The sequence below is a fragment of the Myxine glutinosa genome, chromosome 5 (genome assembly GCF_964187855.1).
Source record: "Myxine glutinosa chromosome 5, kmMyxGlut1.1, whole genome shotgun sequence".
NCBI lineage: Eukaryota > Metazoa > Chordata > Myxini > Myxiniformes > Myxinidae > Myxine > Myxine glutinosa.
The window spans coordinates 191,738,917-191,757,084 of NC_136265.1; the positions used below are offsets into that span (position 1 = coordinate 191,738,917).

The window sequence follows — 18,168 nt, forward strand, 5'->3', positions numbered from 1 at the left end:
TATTAACTCGCATAGCTTTGAGGCCTGTTTTGTAGGCCCGTGGTGTCTTGCTCTCTCACACAGTTTTCTTTCAAATCAAGTTCGATATATCATTTCATTTTTCACAGTCGCTAACATAGTTTTAGACTCGGTTGAAAAAAAACGTGAGGAAAATCCAATGAAAGTTGCCCTTTATAGAACGAAATGAATTCTCAAAGGCCTGTAACTTCAAGTCCATTGAGATATATATTTTTTAAATCGCGGCATGGTCAGTCATACACCGCCCGAAATAAGAGACGGGAAAATGCCGAGATATATATATTTTGTTTAAATCGCGGCATGGTCAGTCATACACCGCCCGAAATAAGAGACGGGAAAATGCCGAGATATATTAAAAATTCGTCCATTTGATGACAATCGTCACGATTAAATATTTAATTTATACGTCGTCACAATAATGTGGAGAGAGGAGCATAGCTTCGTTCACGTGTCGCCACACACGGGAAATTGCCGAGATTTTTTTTTGTTAAATCGCGGCATGGTCAGTCATACACCGCCTGAAATAACAGACGGGAAAATGCCGAGATATATTTAAAATTCGTCGCCACACACGGGGATTTGCCGAGATATATTTTCACTTTGCACAAAAATAACATCAAGTAATCGAATCAATAGGAATGTCCTGTGCCTATAACATCGACGTTATAGGCACAGCTGAATCTTGGCATTGCGTAACATCGACGCGGCTTTTGTTTTAATTAAAACTTTTTGCTCTTGTTGCATATCCAGTGGCCTCCATAAGTATTGAAACGGTGAAGTCACATTTGTTACTATTGCTATATACTCAATAAATTTGGATTTCAGATCAAAAGATGAATACGAGGTAAGAGCGCAGGTCAGTTTTTATTGCTTGGTATTTCTATGGAGATATGTTTTACCAATTGTAGAACAATAGCACTTTTTATGTTGAACCGGGGGCCCCGCTCACTAAGGAGCGCGATATTTTGATTTTCGTGTTCACTGTGGTCATAGTCGGTGATCGACTGAAATCTACTGCAGTGATCTACTATGATCTACATCAACTGAAATCTACTGCGGTGATCTACTATGATCTACATCGACTGAAATCTGCTGCGGTGATCTACTATGATCTACATCGACTGAAATCTACTGCAGTGATCTACTATGATCTACATCGACTGAAATCTACTGCGGTGATCTACTATGATCTACATCAACTGAAATCTACTGTGGTGATCTACTATGATCTACATCGACTGAAATCTACTGCGGTGATCTACTATGATCTACATCGACTGAAATCTACTGCAGTGATCTACTATGATCTACATCAACTGAAATATACTGCAGTGATCTACTATGATCTACATCGACTGAAAGCTACTGCGGTGATCTACGATGATCGACATCGACTGAAATCTACTGCAGTGATCTACTATGATCTACATCGACTGAAATCTACTGCAGTGATCTACAATGATCTACATCAACTGAAATATACTGCAGTGATCTACAATGATCTACATCAACTGAAATCTACTGCAGTGATCTACTATGATCTACATCGACTGAAATCTACTGCAGTGATCTACTATGATCTACATCGACTGAAATCTACTATGATCTACATCAACTGAAATCTACTGCGGCGATCTACTATGATCTACACCTACACAAATCTGCTGCGGTGATCTACTATGATCTACATCGACTGAAATCTTCTGCGGTGATCTACATCAACTGAAATCTACTGCGGCGATCTACTATGATCTACATCGACTGAAATCTACTGCAGTGATCTACTATGATCTACATCAACTGAAATCTACTGCGGCGATCTACATCAACTGAAATCTACTGCGGCGATCTACTATGATCTACATCGACTGAAATCTACTGCAGTGATCTACTATGATCTACATCAACTGAAATCTACTGCGGCGATCTACATCAACTGAAATCTACTGCGGCGATCTACTATGATCTACATCGACTGAAATCTACTGCAGTGATCTACTATGATCTACATCAACTGAAATCTACTGCGGCGATCTACTATGATCTACATCTACTGAAATCTGCTGCGGTGATCCACTATGATCTACAACAACAACAACAACAACATGCATTTTAAAGGCCATTTTCCCTGCTAGAGCGGGGGTTAGCCTTGCGGTCCCCATGACAATCTTCTCCATTTTGCCCTATTTTCTGCATCTCTCCTTGTTAACCCCCTTGCCCGCATTTCTTCTTCCACCATCTTTAGCCAAGTCTTTCTCGGTCTTCCCCGTCTTCTACTTCCTTCTACATTCATTTCCATCACTCTTCTCAACCAGTCACTTTCATCCTTCCTCAACACATGACCAAACCATCTCAACCTGTTCCTCTTCACAGCATCAATCACAGGCTCTATTCCCATCATCTTTCGCAATTCATCATTTGTCTTCCTCTCTCTCAACGATACTCCGCACATCCGTCGAACCATTCGCATTTCCACCCTTTCCAACCTTCGTTGCTGCTCTACGTTCATTACCCATGTCTCGCTCCCATAAATCATAACACTTCTCACACATGCAGCAAACACCTTTCCCTTCAGCTTCAACGACACTCCCCTCATCATCAGCACGCAACTCAATTCCCGAAACTTCTTCCATGCACATCTCACTCGAGCAACCGTAGAAGCAACCTTCTACCGACTCCGTAGAAGCAACCTTCTCCCCCAGCTCTCTCTCTCAGGGGCTCTGTCCCCCAAATATCCCTGCAGGTCGCACAAGATCTGCCTGCAACCCTCTTATGGTTAAACTGCCAAAATCAAGACTCTCTGCTCACCTTCACTCCTTCATTCCTCTTTTCTCCCGCCTCTGGAACAAACTCCCTCACTCTCTTCAATCCCACTCCTCCCTCCAGGTCTTTAAAACGGCTGTTCACCACCATCTCTTATCTTCCCCAATCCAAAACCTTGATCTTTTCTACCCCCGCTAATTTCACCCCAAATCCACTTTTTTTAGGTGACTTTTGACTTCTTTCCTGGAAGTCCTTGGTGTCCTTGCGTTTTATACCTATCCTGCCTCCCCCCAGGCCCTCTCCCTCCAAAAACATCTCCCGATGTACCTGCTCTCAAATGTTGTGTGTGTGTGCTTCCTCCCCTTCTCTCCCCATCTTGTCGACCGCTCCCCTTTTTATATACTTTGTTTGCTTGTTTGTTTGATTTGTTTGTTTGATAAATGTTAGCTCTTTCACGAGCCTCGACTCTGTATACAAAAAAAAAAAAAAAAACGTTGCAGAGTCTGATCCACCTTCTCCATTCAGCATGTCTCCGAGGTAGCAAAATGTTTTCACACCTTCCAGCTTCACGCCGTCTCCAAGATCCAGCTCAACATTTCCTCCATCTGCAGCTCCCTCTGTGCACACCTTACATTTGAATGTAGCTCCCACACTGGTTAATGACCCTCTCAGACCACTACATTTTTGATGAACCCACTCAGCGCACATTGTACACTGAATTGAGTTCACTCCGACACCCTTCCTACACACAGCACAGGGCCACTTCCCAGTTCTTTCCACCTCACCACATGCTGTACCACTTGCCATCACCTTTGTCTTTCCGATATTCACCTTCAGACCTTTTGTCTCCATACATTCCTTCCACGTGTTCATCTTTTCCTTCAGTCCATCCATACTTTCCGCAATCAACACCAGATCATCTGCATACAACAACTCCCACGGTAAACCCTCCTTTACGTTCTGAGCCAGCACCTCCATCACAGCTACAAATAGTAGTGGACTTAGAACCGACCCCTGATGCACTCCCACCTTCACCTCAAACTCACCGCTGTTCCCGTCCTTCGTCCTTACAGCTGTGCGCGCTCTTTTGTACATTGCCATCACTACTCTGATCAACCATTCCTCCACTCCTAACTTCCTCAATGCCCATGTCAATACTTTGCGTGGAACCCGATCGAATGCTTTCTCCAGATCAACAAACCCAAGAAAAAACTTCTTCCTCTTCTCCATGTACTTCTCCTGCAACTGCCTCACAATGAAAAGCGCGTCTGTCGTTCGTCTTCCTGGCATGAATCCAAACTGCCATTCGTCGATCTTCACTTTCTTCCTTATCCTCCTCTCCAACACCCTTTCCAATACCTTCATTCCATGCTCCAATAACTTTTTCGCTCGGTACGAGCCACACTCCAGAGGGTCACCTTTCCCCTTGTATAGAGGGACGAGGGTACTCAGTTCCCAATCCACTGGAATGCAGCCTTCTTTCACCACCAGATTACAGATCTCTGTCATTCTCTTCACACCCCAACTTCCTGCTGCCTTCAACATATCTCCCACAACCCCCGTCGGCCCTCCCGCTTTTCTACCCTTCATTGCTTTTATCGCTTCCTCAACTTCCTTCTCAGTTATCTTCTCTGCCGGTCATAAAACTGGGTTACTCTCTATGTTGCCATCCCATTCATTCTCTGTATTCAACAGCATTTCCATATATCTTTTCCATCTTCCTTTAATTCCATCTGGGTCGACAACGATTTGTCCCACTTCATCCTTCAAGCAACTCACCCCCATCACATCACACCTCTCTTTCGCTATCTGCTTTGCAATCCTGAATACTGCTTTCTGACCCTCTTCCGAATCCAAGCGTTCTCCGAACATTTTCCTACATGCCTCCTGCGCCTTTGCTACCTCTTTCTTTGCAGCCTTCCTGGCTGCCTTATAACATTCATGCTCTGCTGTTTCTGCTCCCGTACCCTTCGCCTTCTGCCACTCCTTGAACTTCTTCCTCTTCTCGTCAATCCTCTTTCCAACTTCATCATCCCACCACCATGTTTCCGAGTGCCTCGGTGGTCCTTTTGTCCATCCACATACCTCACCAACGGCTCCCAACAGACTAGCTTTCATTGACATCCAACCACTTTCAAGCTCAACCACATCATCCTCGACCCTCCTCAGCCTCTCTTTTAATGCCTCCCTAACTGTCACCTCTTTCAACCTCCACACCTTCATTCTCGGTTGGTACTTCACCCGCCGAGCTCTCCTCGCACCTTTCACCCTTACGTCGCAGACAACCAAGTGGTGCTGTGAAACAGCCTCCTCCCCCGGGATCACCTTTGTGTCCCGGAGGTGCCCCTATCTCGCCTACGCACCATCAGGTAGTCAACGGTTGTCGTCGACCCACCTGACGTGTATGTAACAAGCTTATTATCCTCTTTCTGGAACTGAGTATTACAAATCAACAAATCAGCTCCATCAGCAAACTCCAAAATCCTTTCACCTTCTCCATTTCTCACACCATATCCGTAACCCCCATGAACTCCATCAAAACCATCCATACTCCTTCCCACATGTCCATTTAGGTCTCCTCCTACCACAACAACTTCCTCATCTTTCACGTTTTCCATCAGCTTCTCTATCGCACACCAGAACTTGTCCTTCTCTTTCATCGCTTTGACCAACCTGCGGAGCATATCCCGAGATGACGTTCACCAAGAGCTTTCCAATCATCATTTTCACCATCATCAACCTATCACTCACTCTAGTCACACTCACCACACTGTCTACAAACCCCTCAGAAAACAGGACACCAACACCATTCACGCCCTCCAGGTACCCTTGCCACACAAACTTGTATTTCTGTCCATGCCTACCCTTCACCATTCTCACACCACTTCCCTTCCATCTCGTCTCTTGCACACAACATATGTCCACTCTTCTTCTGACCAATACTTCCACCACTTCTCCTGATCTCCCTGTCATTGTCCCTACATTCCATGTCCCAAACCTCAGAAACCGATCTCCACTTCGGGCTGTACCCTGCCCACATGTTGTTGTAATTGTCATGGTTCTCTTTTTGAGGCAATGTTTTCAGGGCCGGATGCCCTTCCTGACGCCAACCCTCTTAGTCGCCTCTTACGACACGCAGGGATACGGCATACCTATTCTTATCCAGGGTACACACTGGGAAACGTTTAAAACATGGAAATTCTGGGGGGTAAGGGGGGGGGCAGCGTCAGCATCACGGCTGCGGTTTAAACATATTTAAATAAATATTTAAACAAAACCATGAAAAACAATCTGGGAAAAGTCTCTAAGTGAGAACGTGGATTTGAGAAAGCAGGAGCAGAGGTGAAAGAAAAACGGGATATAGGGGGCGGGGCACAAGTCGAGATGAGGAGGCCGCACGAGATCATCTACTATGATCTACATTCATTGAAATCTACTGCGGTGATCTACTATGATCTACATCGACTGAAATCTGCTGAGGTGGTCTACAACAATCTACCAGAAACTTCCATTCCCACTCCACCCTCCAGGTCTTTAAAACAGCTGTTCACCACCATCTCTTATCTTCCCCCATCCAAAACCTTGATCTTTTCTACCCCTGCTAATTTCACCCCAATTCCACTTTTTTGAAATACCAACTTCTGTCCTGAAAGTCCTTGGTGTCCTTGTGTTTTATACTTCTCCCACCCCCCCCCCCCCCCCCTTCCCACGCCTCCTCCCCCCAAGCCCTCTCCCTCCCACACATCTCCCTGCTCTCAAATGTTGTGTTTGTGTGCTTCCCCTTCTCTCCCGCTCCCTCTTTATATATATTTTGTTTGTCTGGTTGATTTGTTTGTGAAGTAAATGTTAGCTCTTTCACGAGCCTCGATTCAGTATACAAAAAAAAAAAAAAAAATCCTTAGGGGAGCAGTGTTGTGTTGTGAAAGTGTTGTGAAAAGTGTTTTTTTTTTTTCCTCCCGGGCAAGTTGTACAATTTCTGGGAGTTTGATTCATTATTTAGCGATAACATCCAGTTTTCAAGTTATTCCATCCAATGGTTTCTTCTATCAAGGTTTTCATAGAGATTATTTTATCTTCTCTTCTTCTTCTATATAATAATACACAAAAAGTGCATGGTAATCTGTACAATAATATGCAAAATTAAGTGCACTGATAACCAAAATAATCCTGCTGCCTTTCACCCACCGTAACCCATCCAGATGGACCGCGGGCCCCGCTCGTTACAGAGCGCAACATCACGATTTTCGTGTCGCCTCTATGTTACATTTTCAAGGGCATGCTCTCTACAATCCTTCACAATCCAAATCGACAAGTCTCCATTGCAAGGCACAACAAAGACAGGACCATTCATCCAAAATATGCTCTTCAAGGCTGTCCTAAACAATATACCATAAGGCAAGTCAATGTAGGTAGCACTTCTCAATACAAATTCATGATATTTCATCACCACTATTCCTCTTTTTACAGTGCTTTCAGAAATATTCACACCCCTTGACTTTTTTTCCACATTTTGTTCTGTTACAGCCTGAATTTAAAATGGAGTAAATTGAGATTTTTTGTCACTGATATAAAAATACCCCGTAATGCCAAAGTGACTTTTTTTTTTGGGAAAATTTTACAAATTAATTAAAAATGAAATACAGAAATATCTACTTTACATAAGTATTCAACCCCCTGAGTCAATACTTCGTAGAAGTGCCTTTTGCAGTGATTACAGCTTCTAGTCTTCTTGGATATGTCTTTCAGCTTTTTCATCTGGATTTGAGGAGCTTTTCCCATTTTTCCTTGCAGATTTGTTCAAGCTCTGTCAAGTTGTATAGGGAGCGTCGGTGAACAGCAATCTTCAAATCTTTCCACAGATTCTCAATGGGGTTCAAGTTTGGGCTTTGACTGTGGCAATCAAAGACTGTCACGTTCTTGTTCCGAAGCCATTCCAGTGTTGCTTTGGCTGTATGATTGGGGTCATTGTCCTGTTGGCATGTACATCTTCAACCACAGTCTAAGGTCTTTTGCACTCTGTAGCAGGTTCTACTCAAAGATTTGCCTGGATTTGGCTCCATTCATTGTTCCGTCTATCCTTACAAGTCTCCCAGTCCCTGCCGCTGAAAAGCATCCCCATGGCATAATGCTACCACCACCATGCTTCATGGCAGGGATGTTGTCAGATGGGTGATGAGCTCTGCTCGATTTCCGCCAGACGTAGCGCTTTGCATTTAGGCCAAAGAGTTCAATTTTTGTCTCATCAGACTACAGAATCTTTTGCCTCGTGCTTTGAGTTTATCATGTGCCTTTTTCTCAGGAGTTGCTTCCGTCTGGCCACTCTCCCATAAAGCCTAGATTTGTGAAGTGCTGCAGAAACTGTTGTCCTTCTGGCAGGTTCTCCCATCTCAGCCAAGGAACTCTGTAGTTCTGTCAGAGTGGTCATTGGGTTCTTGTCACCTCCCTGACCAAGGTCCTTCTTGCCCGGTTGCTCAGTTTGGTCGGACGTCCAGCTCTAGGAAGAGTCTGGGCACTTCGATATTATTTCCATTTCCTAATGATGAAGCTCACTGTGCTCTTGGGAACTTTCAACACTCTAGAAATTGTTTTATACCCTTCACCAGATCTAGGCCTCCTCACAATTCTATCTCGGAGTTCTCCGGCCAGTTCCTTGGACTTCATGGTAGAGTTTCTGTTCTGACATGCACTGTCAACTGTGGGACCTTATATAGAGAGGTGTGTTTCTTTCTAAATCACGTCCAATCAATTGAATTAGCCACAGGTGGACTCCAATCAAGTTGTAGACTTCTCAAGGACGACCAAAGGAAATTGAATGCAGCTGAGCTCAATTTGGAGTGTCATAGCAAATGGGTTGAATACTTATCAATTCAAGAATGAAAGAAAGATGGAATGAAAAAAAAAATGAAAAAGAAAAAAAAATGGAATGAAAGTGGTAGAGAGAGTCATGGATAAATTGACAAGACAGTGTTAATAAACATGAAATGCAAATTGGCAATTTTCATAATTAGGCAAATACATGAAGAATATCTGGGGAAGAAGAGACAACTGGACTTTAAATTTGTGGATTTGGAGAAGGTGTTCGACAGGGTGACTCAGTCAGTGGTGCAATGGTCAATGAGACAGTTACGTGAAGAGGATTGGTTAGTCAGGGTAGTCCGAAATGGTGATGTACGATGGATCAAAAACTTCTGTGAGGTGTAAATGGAGTGCAGAGTGAGGACTTTGAAGTGAAAGTGGGGGTTCACTAGGGGTCAGTGTTAAGCCCAGTAATGTTAATCATGGTTCTTGAGGCCACATCACAGGAAGTCAGAGGAGACTTCCTTTGGGAGCTCCTGTATGCTAACGACTTGGTGCTGATAGCCGATAGTGTGGAAGAGGTAATGGGTAAATATACGATATGGAAGGAGGGTATGGAGGCCAGAGGATTGAAAGTGAATACAACACAAACAAAAGCACCGATTAGTGGGGTAGGAGAAGGAACTGTGGGAAAAAAGGTGAGATGGCCCTGTGCTGTGTGTAAAGAAAGGTGTAGGTAGCAACTCAATATTGTGTAAATACTGTAACTGGTGCGTGCAAGGTGCAGTGGCATCAGGGGTAGATTGCAGGTGGTTCCTGACTTTTATTGTGCAGTCTGCACAGGTAAACAAAGTGGCACCAGTCAGAGTGGAAAGATTAGTTGTTGGGGACATATCCCTGGAATGTGTAGATAAATGTTGTTACCTTGGTGATATGATTGGTGCAGGTGGTGGTGCAGAGGCAGCAGCGATTGCAAGAATTAGAAGAGGAAGTTTCGGGAGTTGTTACCCCTATTGACATCAAGGGGAATCTCTCTCCAACTAAAGTGAAAACTTTATGCAGCTTACGCTTGAAGTGGGATGCTGTACGTCAGTGAAACCTGGGCGATCAAAAGGGAGGAGGAACTGAGGTGTGAACGAAATCAAATGAGAATGATGAGATGGATGTGTCATGTGACAATGAGGGACAGGAAACCAAATGTGGAATTAAGAGATAGGTCAGGGTTAGAGAGGATGAGTGAGGTTATGCGTAGAGGGAGGTTGAGGTGGTTTATGACACGTGGAGGGATGGGGGACAACAGCTGTGTAAAGAGGTGTATAAATATGAATGTGAATGGAAGGAGAGCGAGAGGCCGTCCGAGGAAAACATGGAATGAGCTACTGAGAGATTATGTCAGTTAAAGGAAGAACAAGAGGGCGGATTTCACATCCCGGAAAGCAGCCATTAGGTGCATCACGACTAACACATGCAAGCATGGAAACGGCCGTAAAACGACGACCATAATGAGGATGATCACTTATCGACTCAGGACATTTCAGCTTTTTACTTTTAATTAATTTGTAAAAATTTATAGGAAAACAAAAATCCACTTTCACAATACTTTCAGAAGACCGTGTGTATCAAAAACCCAAAATCATGCATGTAGGAATCTCGTATGGTTAAAAAATAATAATAATAATAATAACATCTATTCATGAGTTGTATTGTCTGTATCATAATTTCAGAATTAAATTTCTTTAAATTATTTTATCGTGAATATCTCTCAAATTTCAAATTACCTTCGTCAAAGCATCCAGGCCCGTTGATTTTTAGCTCAACTGGACTTTAATCAGGTGAGCTTATGTGATCGAGCAGTGTCCGTAGGTAAGTCAGTATGTCAGTGAGTCAGTCAGTGATTCAGTCAGTCAGTGAATCAGTCAGTCAGTCAGTGAGTCAGTCAGTCAGTCAGTGAGTGAGTGAGTGAGTGAGTGAGTCAGTGAGTGAGTGAGTGAGTGAGTCAGTCAGTCAGAGTCAGTGAGTCAGTGAGTCAGTCAGTCAGTGAGTGAGTGAGTCAGTCAGTCAGTGAATCAGTCAGTCAGTCAGTGAGTGAGTGAGTGAGTGAGTGAGTGAGTCAGTCATTCAGTCAGTCAGTCATTCAGTCAGTGATTCAGTCAGTCAGTCAGTGATTCAGTCAGTGAGTCAGTCAGTCAGTGAGTGAGTCAGTCAGTCAGTGAGTGAGTCAGTCAGCGAGTGAGTCAGTCAGTGAGTGAGTCAGTCAGTGAGTGAGTCAGTCAGTGATTCAGTCAGTGATTCAGTCAGTCAGTGAGTCAGTGAGTCAGTCAGTGAGTCAGTCAGTGAGTCAGTCAGTCAATCAGTGATTCAGTCAGTGAGTCAGTCAGTCAGTGAATCAGTCAGTCAGTCAGTCAGTGAGTGAGTGTCAGTCAGTCAGTCAATCAATCAGTGATTCAGTCAGTGATTCAGTGAGTCAGTGATTCAGTCAGTCAGTGAGTCAGTCAGTGAGTCGGTCATTGATTCAGTCAGTCAGTGAGTCAGTCAGTGAGTCAGTGAGTCAGTCAATCAATCAGTGATTCAGTCAGTGATTCAGTGAGTCAGTCAATCAATCAGTGATTCAGTCAGTGATTCAGTGAGTCAGTGATTCAGTCAGTCAGTGAGTCAGTCAGTGAGTCGGTCATTGATTCAGTCAGTCAGTCTGTAAACACTTTAGTCATTATCGCTTGAACCAAACACACGGTTTTCATGAAACTTGGCCACAAACTCCATATCTGATGCCTAGCGAAGGTGTATTGACCGCATCAAAATCTGCGCACTAAAGAGGTATACAGGGTCGGAGGTGCAGGGGAGGGTGCAGAGGGGGTTTTGACCCCCCCCAAAATAGGTATTTGCTTTCTTCTCCGAAAATACACACACGGTGTTGATGAAACTTGGCCACAAGCCTGGATGGGTCTGAGGGTAGACGAGTCGCAGCTGGAACCCAAATCCTATCCAGGTTCCTCCTGCCGACTCAATCTTTACCTGTCCAGGTTCTGCCTGATGACTCAATCTTTACCTATCCAGGTTCTGCCTGATGACTCAATCTTTACCTATCCAGGTTCTGCCTGATGACTCAATCTTTATCTATCCAGGTTCTGCCTGATGACTCAATCTTTACCTGTCCAGGTTCTGCCTGATGACTCAATCTTTACCTATCCAGGTTCTGCCTGATGACTCAATCTTTACTCATTGCCACCTTGGTTCCTTCTGATTATAAGATTATTATAAATATTAAATCGATCGATTGATTGAAATGCAACCTTGCCTCACAAATTGTTCAATTGTGAACCATTTAAAATAAATAAAGAAATGTTTTCTTGGGAGATCTCCAAAAGAATTCCAAACCTTCTTCACACTCGAGTCCTTCCATAAGTTTTCATTACCTTCGCAAAAGCGGAAGGTTATGTTTTGATCGCTGTGTATTTATTTGTATGTCTGTGTGTGTGTGTGTATGTTATTCGCATAACTCAAAAAGTATTCAACCGAATTGCATGAAATTTGGTGGGATGATTGGTTATTATACGGGACACATTTGATTAGATTTTGGGAGCAATCGGGTCAAAGGTCAAGGTCAAGGTCACGAAAAGGCCTTGCAAAATGTGCGTTTTTTGTCATAACTCGGTCAATTCTTATCCGATTTGCATGAAATCAGCACCAAACTGTTCACTGTTCTGTTCCCTACACTCCCATGCCAAGTACAGAACAGTAGCTGCGGCGAAGGTATGCGCTCTACCGAGTGCCCGTTCTAGTTTAATAAGGAACTTTACTCCTTAATGCCAACATTTGTCCTCCATACAGTCCTGAAATCAATCAATCCTCCAGTATGTCCATGAACCGCCATTTTGAGCACGTTTGTCCACAACTTCTCCAAGGTGTTTACAAAGACACAAAGCTCGATGTCTCCATATTGTATTTACAAGTCTCCATGTTTGTCTTGCTCGGTCAAACCAGTCTGCTCAGTAATACGAATATTTCAGGCACCCGAATTATGAGTGCCACTGTTCAATGATCACCACACCTTGCCACATCACCTTCCCCAGGTAAAGGTACAGTCAGTATCTCACCGAGTGATAATTTCCAGTGCTCACGTCACGTAATCCCAAACTTCGATTCCTGCCCTGATGTTCAACAATGGTCTTTTTCCACACAGGGTTAGGTACCTTGCGTGACCTTCTCTTGGTCCGCATGTGACGATCTTGTCCATCTAAATACCAATTGTCTTCAACGCTGCTCCCACAAAGCCCCTTCAGCCCAGATTCACATTCATTACTCGTAAATAAACCGGAACGGATGGCCCAAGGCAATGCCACTCCTTACCTGACCTCACCTGAACCGAAATTCCTGAGACGCGGAAATATCAAAGTACAAACGCATGTTCAGGGAACATTCACATAGACAGAGCAGATAATCCGTCAGGGGGAACACTCACATAAACAGAGCAGATAATCCGTCAGGGGGAACACTCACATAAACAGAGCAGATAATCCGTCAGGGGGAACACTCACATAGACAGAGCAGATAATCCGTGAGGGGGAACACTCACATAGACCGAGCAGGTAATCCGTCAGGGGGAACACTCACATAAACAGAGCAGATAATCCGTCAGGGGGAACACTCACATAGACAGAGCAGATAATCCGTGAGGGGGAACACTCACATAAACAGAGCAGATAATCCGTCAGGGGGAACACTCACATAAACAGAGCAGATAATCCGTGAGGGGGAACACTCACATAAACAGAGCAGATAATCCGTGAGGGGGAACACTCACATAAACAGAGCAGATAATCCGTCAGGGGGAACACTCACATAAACAGAGCAGATAATCCGTCAGGGGGAACACTCACATAAACAGAGCAGATAATCCGTCAGGGGGAACACTCACATAGACAGAGCAGATAATCCGTGAGGGGGAACACTCACATCGACAGAGCAGGTAATCCGTGAGGTAAAACACTCACATAGACAGAGCAGCTAATCCGTGAGGGGGAACACTCACATAAACAGAGCAGATAATCCGTGAGGGGGAACACTCACATAGACAGAGCAGATAATCCGTGAGGGGGAACACTCACATAAACAGAGCAGATAATCTGTGAGGGGGAACACTCACATAAACAGAGCAGATAATCCGTCAGGGGGAACACTCACATAAACAGAGCAGATAATCCGTGAGGGGGAACACTCACATAGACAGAGCAGATAATCCGTCAGGGGGAACACTCACATAAACAGAGCAGATAATCCGTCAGGGGGAACACTCACATAGACAGAGCAGATAATCCGTGAGGGGGAACACTCACATAGACAGAGCAGCTAATCCGTGAGGGGAACACTCAAAAAGACAGAGCAGATAATCCGTGAGGGGGAACACTCACATACACAGAGCAGCTTATCCATGAGGAGAAACTCACATAGACCGAGCAGGTAATCCGTGAGGGGGAACACTCACATAAACAGAGCAGATAATCCGTCAGGGGGAACACTCACATAAACAGAGCAGATAATCCGTGAGGGGGAACACTCACATAGACAGAGCAGATAATCCGTCAGGGGGAACACTTACATCGACAGAGCAGGTAATCCGTGAGGGGGAACACTCACATAAACAGAGCAGATAATCCGTCAGGGGGAACACTCACATAAACAGAGCAGATAATCCGTCAGGGGGAACACTCACATAGACAGAGCAGATAATCCGTGAGGGGGAACACTCACATCGACAGAGCAGGTAATCCGTGAGGTAAAACACTCACATAGACAGAGCAGCTAATCCGTGAGGGGAACACTCAAAAAGACAGAGCAGATAATCCGTGAGGGGGAACACTCACATACACAGAGCAGGTAATCCGTGAGGGGGAACACTTACATCGACAGTGCAGGTAATCCGTGAGGGGGAACACTCACATCGACAGAGCAGATAATCCGTCAGGGGGAACACTCACATACACAGAGCAGCTTTTCCGTGAGGTGAAACACTCACATAGACCGAGCAGCTTATCCGTGAGGGGGAACACTCACATAGACAGAGCAGATAATCCATGAGGGGGAACACTCACATACACAGAGCAGCTTATCCGGGAGGAGAAACACACATCAACAGAGCAGCTAATCCGTGAGGGGGAACACTCACATAGACCGAGCAGATAATCCGTGAGGTGAAACACTCACATAGACCGAGCAGATAATCCGTGAGGTGAAACACTCACATAGACCGAGCAGCTTATCACTATCAGTGAGGGGAACACTCACATAGACCGAGCAGCTAATCCTTGAGGGGAACACTCACATAGACAAGAGTAGCTAATCTGTGAGCAGTTTCGCGCCAATTACTCACGGATTATGAGTGAATGATATCGAAAAAAACCAGGTCCATAAGCCACAGACTCAACCATGTGTCGATGGAAACGCCGACTTCCTGGAAATGTGTTTGGGATGAACGAAATATGACGTTGTTTGCATTAATTATTGCCTTTCTACAAAAATGAAGATCCCACTGAATTATATATTTCCGTGAAAAGGAAGTTGTACTCGTTGGTGTTATCTTCATTTTCGAGTGTGGAGATTAACAAGTTTCACCTCCAAGAAAAATGTTAGTGTTGAAGATGTTTTTGGCGGTGTTTGCGGTGTTGGTATTTTTGGCGGTGTTGGGGGTTATTGTTGGTGTTTTTATCGGTGTTGCTGTTTTTTGCGGTGTTGGTGTTGTTGTTGGTGGTGGTGTTGTATCTGTTGGTGTTTTTAGCGGTATTGTTGTTTTTTGCGGTGTTGGCGGTGTTGGTGTTGTTGGTGGTGTTGGTGTTTTTAGCGGCGTTGTTTTGTTTTGTGGTGTTGTTGTTGTTGGTGGCGTGTTGTTGGTGGTGTGTTGTTGGTGGTGTGTTGTTGGTGGTGTGTTGTTGGTGGTGTTTTTTGCGGTGTTCGTGTTGTTGGTGGTGTTCGTGTTGTTGGCGGTGTTGTTATTGTTGGTGTTTTAAGCGGTGTTGTTGTTTTTGTGGTGTTTATGTTGGTGGTGTGTTGTTGGTGGTGTTTTTGGCGGTGTTTTTGGCGGTGTTCGTGTTGTTGGTGGTGTTGTTATTGTTGGTGTTTTAAGCGGTGTTGTTTTTTTTGTGGTGTTTATGTTGGTGTTGTTGGTGGTGTTTCTAACGGTGTTGGTGGTTTATTTTTGTAATAATAACTAGCCAAAGTTAATGGCGTAAAAAAAAAGTACTTCATGCCTTGATTGGTTGGAATTTGACATTTTTCTGTTAGCTCAGTCGTTTTCCTGTCGTCGACTTTATTGAGCTTTGCCGATAATAATGAGCGCGGCGGAGCGGAAGGTTTTGCAAACAACGGAAGTTGTATAGTGATAATACTATATCAGCAAGGCTGGTTTCCACTCATTTATGCAGTTGAACGTTTTAAATAAGAATTTCGAATTGGAATCGAAAACGTTGTGTCATCATGTGATGGCCAAACGTGGTTTATACAGATAACAATCTAGGTATATAGACACGTATAACAAAGGAGGCACAAGCCACAAATCGTAATCACTCCCCTCCCTCTATTTATAATTATATAAGGGATCGGTTCTCTTTTTGCAACTTTTACATGGGGACTGAAAATACGTTTCTCGGCTTCAACTGGACGAAATCGGCTGCAAAATTTCATAAGTGAATACTTTGTACATCGATGTTAAATCTAAATATGTTCCAAACTTCAGCAACGTTCATTTCTGCAGTATTGAGTGTTATTAAAAACTAGAGCAATGCGACTGCGTCGGCAATATGCTGTTGTGTTGAAGAAGGGACACGACCGCATAGATGAGTTTAGAATGGACTAGTTTAATCAAGCACACAACGTCGGTCAACTCCAGCCCAACATGGCGGGTGCCATAAAACATCATCGTCGTAAAGCAAACATTAATTCACAGCACTGACGTAACATGCCAGTGTGCAGACATTGAAGTGTGGTGCTGCGCACACAACTTGCTTGCCAAAGAGGTAGGCCACAACGCGTTTGATAAAACCAAGAATCTTTATTATGAAAGCTCGAACTGCAGCACTGAGCGTGAGCGGGCCCGAGCTTAGAGGCTAGAGCCCGCATATATGTGGATGTGGATTATGTGCCGAGGCCACGGCCACGCCTCGTCCCCGGGCGTGGCCGGTCGGTCGATAGGCGGGGCATGCATACCAGTTCCCGCCTGGACGTTCGCGCCACCTGCTGGTGCGCTGAATTCGTGTACCTTGCTTGTGTCCGCCACACGCGCCCCCCCAGAATTCCCGCGCACCTGAAGGGTGAGTTTGCGGGGAAGCCGGATGACCCGGCCGAAACGCCCCCTGGTGATGGGTGCCGGTCTGGGGGGTGGCGGGACGGCAGGGCTGGGGGGCGCCGGGGGTCCCACCGCCGGGGGGCGGCCTCGACGCGGAGGCAGAGCTGCTGGCGGGGGTGCCGGGGGTCCGACCGCCGGGGGGCGGCCTCGACGCGGAGGCAGAGCCGCTGGCGGGGGGTGGTCCGGATCGAGGTGGGCCGGCTTGAGGCGGTCCACGGAAATGCGATCCTGGGCACCGCCGATGTCGACCGTGAAAAACTTGTCCCCGGCCTCCAACACGTGGAAGGGCCCGTCGAACGGGGGCCGCAGCGGTGCCCGGTGGGCGTCGTGCCGGATGAACACGTACTTTGCCGTGTGAAGCTCCGGGGCGACGTGGGAAGGCGGGCAACCGTGGTGTGCCGTTGGCACCGGGGCGAACCTCTGGGCGGTCTCCTGAAGGGCGGAGCGCTGTTGTGCCGCGGACCAAGGAGCCGTGGAGTCGGGGATAAATTCACCCGGTACCCGCAGTGGTTGCCCGAAGACCAGCTCCGCCGAGGACGCGCGCAGGTCGTCCTTGGGCGCCGTCCTGAGGCCCAGCAGGACCCAGGGGAGTCTGTCGACCCAGCCGCCGTCGCAGAGGCTGGCCCGGAGTGCGGCCTTCATGGAGCGATGAAAGCGCTCGCACAGGCCATTGGTCTGGGGGTGGTAGGCCGTGGTGTGGTGTAGCTTCACCCCGAGTCCTTGCGCCACCGCGGCCCAGAGCTCCGAGGTGAACTGGGGACCGCGGTCGGACGAGATGTCCGAGGGGGCACCGAACCGGGCAACCCAAGTGGCGATAAAGGCTTGCGCCACCTCAGCCGCAGACGTCGCCGCCAATGGGACGGCCTCCGGCCACCGTGTGGTGCGGTCGACCATGGTGAGGAGGTGGGTGAACCCTCGTGAGGGGGGCAGAGGTCCCACCAAGTCGACATGCACGTGGTCGAACCGCCGCTCGGGCACCGTAAACGGGGCCAACGGTGCCTGGGTGTGGCGGTGGACCTTTGCGCGCTGGCACGCGAGGCACGTCCTGGCCCAGTCGCGGCCGTCCTTCCGGAGGCCATGCCAGACGAACTTTGCCCCGACGAGTTTCTGGGATGCCCTCGTGCCAGGGTGGGACAGGCCGTGTATGGCGTCGAACACCGGGTGCTGCCAGCCAGCGGGCACGATGGGGCAAGGCCGGCCGAGGGAGACGTCGCATAGGAGGGCCGTGCCTGCGGCGTCGAACGGCACCTCGGTGA

The 18,168-nt window shown here is 46.4% G+C and overlaps 1 protein-coding gene across 7 annotated transcripts in view; it reads right to left on the minus strand.

Annotated features, from left to right (window-relative positions):
* The window catches only part of LOC137426563 (UTP--glucose-1-phosphate uridylyltransferase), a 55,237-nt gene extending 40,172 nt beyond the window's left edge, over positions 1–15,065 (minus strand). Inside the window, exon 1 of one of the 7 annotated variants that reach the window (XR_013623651.1) lies at positions 14,945–15,065. Coding sequence is in view for 3 of the 7 variants with exons in the window: in XM_078779281.1 (XP_078635407.1) it covers positions 9,502–9,597 (96 nt within the window). In the remaining 4 variants the exon portion in view is untranslated. Of the gene's footprint in view, positions 1–9,501; positions 9,655–12,767; positions 12,854–14,944 lie in introns of those variants that run through there. The other 6 variants (XM_078779284.1, XM_078779283.1, XM_078779285.1 and 3 more) reach the window with 6 other exon arrangements.
* Between the last annotated feature and the right edge of the window lie 3,103 nt (positions 15,066–18,168).